A 4,905-nucleotide genomic window follows, 5' to 3' on the forward strand; every position below is an offset into this window, starting at 1 on the left:
CTAACCCTGGGACCTCTGCAAGGACAGTGAGTGCTCTAAACCACTGAGCCATCTCTCCAGCCCCACACGTCTATGTTGCCCCCATAGACCTTGAATATATGACCTTCCTGCCTCACCTTCTTGAGCACCACAGACTACAGTGGCTTATGCCATCAAGCCCAGCTTCAACTATTTATTGAGTTAATTATAATTCTCAGATCTTGAAAGACAGCTGCTAGAAAAGATTTCCTATATTTACTTACTAATGGTGCTGAGGACTATACCACTGAGCTTGTATCCCAAGCATACATTAAATCTAATTTATTTTTTTTTTCTTTGAGACAGGGTTTCTCTGTGTAGCCCTGGCTGTCCTGGAATTGACTCTGTAGACCAGGCTGGCCTCTCGAACTCAGAAATCCATTTGCTTCTGCCTCCCAAGTACTGGGACTAAAGGCGTGTGCCACCACTGCCTGGCTCATTAAATCTAATTTATATCTGATTACATCTGACCCTACCTTAAACTAACCCTTCATGTCTCCATGACAGTCCCTTTCATATGAACTGAGCCAGCATATTGTCTCCCCAGTCTCCACCCATCCGAGCAAGCAATAGTCCCTTACCTGTCTCATGAATTCCTTTGTGGTAAAGACAAGCTCATGGTAGAGCAACCAGCGTGGTGGTGGCTGTTGTTCAAAGAGAGAGGAGTTGGGATGAATAAACACTGTCTGCTGCTGCTTCACTGTGCGGTAGCCACTCCGAGTCAGCCTTGCTATGTGGTAAAAATAACCCGAAGTGATGGCCTAAGGAGCAGGCAAGAAAACCAGGTCAGGCACCACTGGGGGGCCTTCCGCTTCCCACGTCTGAGATCAGGATTCTGGAGAACTGAAAAGGTGAGGAGCCAGTGAAGAAGACACTAGATGTGCTATCTAGGGAAGAATGGCCTCCAACAAACAATACCCAGGAGAAAGCTCAGGCCGGGAAACTGCTGTGGCCCCTTGGTAGTGGACTCAAGAAATGCTAATCTGGGGCTGGAGAGACGGCTCAGCGGTTAAGAGCACTGACTGCTCTTCTGAAGGACCTGAGTTCAAATCCCAGCAATCATATGGTGGCTCACAACCATCCATAATGAGATCTGACTCCCTCTCCTGGAGTGTCTTAAGAGAGTTATGGTGTACTTGCATATAATAAAGAAATAAACCTTAAAAAAAAAAGAGAAGAGAAACGCTAATCTGGAGGTGTGGTAATGTGAATGAATGAAGTGTGTTAACAGTTTCTTCTGAGTTTGAAACATACCACACTGCTCTTTAACCCGGAAGGTAAACAAATCAAAACAGCTTCAGGAAGTCCCAGAAACTGACCAGATTCACTAGATCCCTTCCTGCCAGAGAAAGCAGTAAGTGCTGTGCCCCCCTCAGACAAGCCAAACTGCAAAGATTCTTGAGATCTGACTGGCTGCTTGGAAGAAACAGAAACCAATCAAGTTAGCTAAAAGAGGTTTAGACCAACCAAGTCACTTGTGAAGGACACCTTCCAACCTGATGAGGAGCCTGAAGCTGTGCAGTGCGATCCAGGGCTCCCAGCTTTTGTGAGCAGCCATCTATACTGGTGTGGGTTTTGATGATGCTGTCTTTGAGATATTTCTGCAACTGACCCAGGAGTCCCTCACCCATATTCCTATAAGTTAACCAAATAAAACTCACTGGTTCATCAAGTTAGACTTTGGTGGTATTTGTATCTTGGTCTGTTGAGGGCTCCCTTACTGGGGTGAGAGATGTATGTAGCACCTCCCCAGGCAAAGTTTTATCACACAACAAAGTGACTCCTGCAGGTTGTCCACAGACTTACATATGAACTTACACATATACATGAAAGAAAAAACCAGGATGCCAGGTGGTGACGGTGCGCGACTTTAAACCCAGAACACAGGAGGCAGAGGCAGGTGGATCTCTGAGTTTAAGGCCAGCCTGGTCTACAGAGTGAGTTCCAGGACAGCCAGGGCTACACAGAGAAACCCTGTCTTGAAAAACAAAACAAAACAAAAACAAAAAGAAGAGACAATAGGAAAAAAAATAACATCAAAAACACTGACCTTTCGCACACGAACGTAGTCACCTTGGCAAGAAGTCAAGCCAACTTCCACACGCTCCAAGAGCCCCTCCAGCTGTTCCCGCACATCCCGGGCTCGGCGCATGGATCTGAACTGTACGAAGTTTTCATAGCACCACTGGGAAGAGTAGCCACTCTCAGCCCACTGTGTGTACACATTTAGCAGAACCAGGTGGTCCCCACCAGGGAGGAAGAAGTTGACACGGGCATTGTCGGCATGGACGACCTTATCCTTGGGCCGGTAGAAGATGGAATTGTTGACAGACAGCATAGCAGCCACGGTCAGGATCTCTTCGGAACAGCTGTACCTTGAGTAGGGTCGGAAGAGGATAAAGTCAAAGATAAACACCAAAAACCAAATGAGAGCAGACAGAGAGATCCTGATCCCAAACACAGCAGAGGAACAGCTTTTGTTTTGTTTGTGTTTAAGACTTATTTTATGGGCTGGAGAGATGGCTCAGCAGTTAAGAGCACTGACCGCTCTTCTGAAGGTCCTGAGTTCAAATCCCAGCAACTACGTGGTGCCTCACAACCATCTGTAAATGGGATCCGATGCTCTCTTCTGGTGTGTCTGAAGACAGCTACAGTGTACTTATATATAAGATAAAACAAAAACTTTTAAAACAAAAAACAAAACAAAACAAAAAGACTTATTTTATGTGTACAAAAGTTTTGCCTGCATGTATGTCTGTGTGGCACATACCCATAGAACTGGAGTTACAGATGTGAGCCACCATGTGACTGTCAGGAGTTGAACTTGGACCCACTGCATGAGCAATTAGTGTTTCCAACCACTAAGTCATCTCCCAGTCCAGGTATCTTTTAAAGGTGACCCCACACAGACCTAAGAATCAGGTTTCAGAAGCAGCAGCTTTCTCAGCACCCATCACACAGGAGGTCTTCGGCTTCCACCCAAGGTCCTGGGTTTTACTTTATTAAACGGTTTGTTTTTTGAGGCAGGGCCTCACTATGTAACCCTGGCTGGCCTAGTCCTCAGGGATCCACCTGCCTCTGCCTATGTCTGTGCTACGACTGTCTGTCCCTGAGTTGTAGCTACACTAACCATTGTGTCCGCCAACCACCACTATCAAGTGCAGGACAGTGATCCACATGGGCCTCTTAAGGGATGGTAAGACTTCTTAAATAATATTTATCAAAAACAAACAAACCAGTAACAACATGATAAAGGGATAAGGAGGGAGACAGGATACCTGAGACTGAGGGGCTGGGTAGGTGGGAAGACTTACTTCTCGGAGGCCAGGATCATTTTAGACAGCATGGGATCCACAGGCAGCTCTGCCATCTTTCGACCAGACTAAGAAGAAGAGGGAAAGGTGAGGCCAGTTTCCCTTGGGTTCCTCCCACCAGTACAGGAACCCTTAGCACCACCACCAAAGGGGTCCCCGGAGCCATTGGACATTTCCTTCGTACTGTCCCAGGCCATGCTGCCACTCACCGTGGTGAGTTCTCCAAGGTGGTTGAGGGCGCCAAGGGCATAAAGTTGTTCCAGAGCCAGCAGCAGGGTCTCGTACGGTGGAGGGTCCAAGAAGTCAAAGTGCACCAGGTCGTGGATGCCTGGGGAACAGAATAAAGGATGAGAGAGTCCGGCACAGGTATCACCAACTCCACTGTCCAATCAAGGGGACTTGGGAAGTCCGATCACCTAAGCTCTTTAGCAGCAGCACAACGTTGCCCAGGCTTGTCCTCTGGATCTCAGGAACTGTGGTCTCCTCCAGCTCATGCTGATAGGCCCAGGCTGTGTACAGGCGGAAGCACTTCCCTGCAGCCACTCGGCCTGCTCGGCCAGCACGCTGATTGGCTGAAGCCTAGAAAGAAAGGAGAGGCACACGCATGGTCTGGGCAGGTGGTTTTAACTCAAAAGTATGTTAACCGATAATCCCCATCCTCAAGCGCTTTGTCTGGGGGCAGTGTGTCTCCCTCCCTCTACCTCAGGGAGACCATAGGCTGACCTTGCTGCAGGGTGTGACCGTTAGGGACTCCATGCCTGTGCGAGGGTTGTAGCTCTTCTGCTTGCAGAACCCTGGATCCAGCACGTAAATGATGCCTTCGATGGTGAGGGAAGTTTCTGCAATGTTTGTTGCCACAACCACCTAAGTGAGAGGACAGCGTCACCCAGGGACCCAGCCCACCTGGATAGCCTGAGAAAGCACGATGCAGTGAGGGTAAGGCTAAGAGAAGCAGTGTCCATAGGTCAGGAGATGAGGTGACAGGCGGGGGCTGGCAATCGGCAGGAGCACAATAAAGAAACAACACTGAATACAGGGTTGTTCTTTGGGAAATAGAAAGCATGTCTGCATCTATCCTCACGCATCACTTCTTTTTTTTTTTTTTCGAGACAGGGTTTCTCTGTGTAGTCCTGACTGTCCTGGAACTCACTCTGTAGACCAGGGTGGCCTCGAACTCAGAAATCCGCCTGCCTCTGCCTCCCAAGTGCTGGGATTAAAGGCGTGTGCCACCACCGCCTGGCACACATCACTTCTGAAAGCAGCTCCCTCACTAGCCCCCTGCTTCTATCACATAGCATGCAGAGTGTTCCTTTTAAAACATCTAAACCTGGGGCTGGTGAGATGGCTCAGCGGGTAAGAGCACTGACTGCTCTTCCGAAGGTCCTGAGTTCGGATCCCAGCAACCACATGGTGGCTCACAACCACCCACAATGAGATCTGACGCCCTCTTCTGGTGCGTCTCACGACAGCTGCAGAAAATTACGCCAGAGCGAGCGGGGCCGGAACGAGCCTGAGCAGAGGTCCTGAGATCAACAGCAGCCACACACATGATCGAACACAGTCATCTGTACAG

General features: G+C 48.8%; 2 protein-coding genes across 4 annotated transcripts in view; one reads left to right on the forward strand and one right to left on the reverse strand.

Moving 5' to 3' along the window:
* Nucleotides 1–4,905, forward strand: part of LOC116074627 (H-2 class I histocompatibility antigen, D-37 alpha chain-like) — a 714,163-nt gene that overhangs the window by 525,069 nt on the left and 184,189 nt on the right. The window lies entirely within an intron of this gene.
* LOC116075379 (pre-mRNA-splicing factor ATP-dependent RNA helicase DHX16-like) overlaps nt 501–4,905 on the reverse strand; it is an 11,973-nt gene continuing 7,568 nt past the window's right edge. Inside the window, 6 exon segments of the mRNA XM_031348505.1 lie at nt 501–779; nt 2,069–2,393; nt 3,333–3,400; nt 3,542–3,660; nt 3,749–3,911; nt 4,056–4,196. Coding sequence (XP_031204365.1) covers nt 501–779; nt 2,069–2,393; nt 3,333–3,400; nt 3,542–3,660; nt 3,749–3,911; nt 4,056–4,196 — 1,095 coding nt within the window.

The sequence above is a fragment of the Mastomys coucha genome, unplaced genomic scaffold (genome assembly GCF_008632895.1).
Source record: "Mastomys coucha isolate ucsf_1 unplaced genomic scaffold, UCSF_Mcou_1 pScaffold3, whole genome shotgun sequence".
Classification (NCBI taxonomy): domain Eukaryota; kingdom Metazoa; phylum Chordata; class Mammalia; order Rodentia; family Muridae; genus Mastomys; species Mastomys coucha.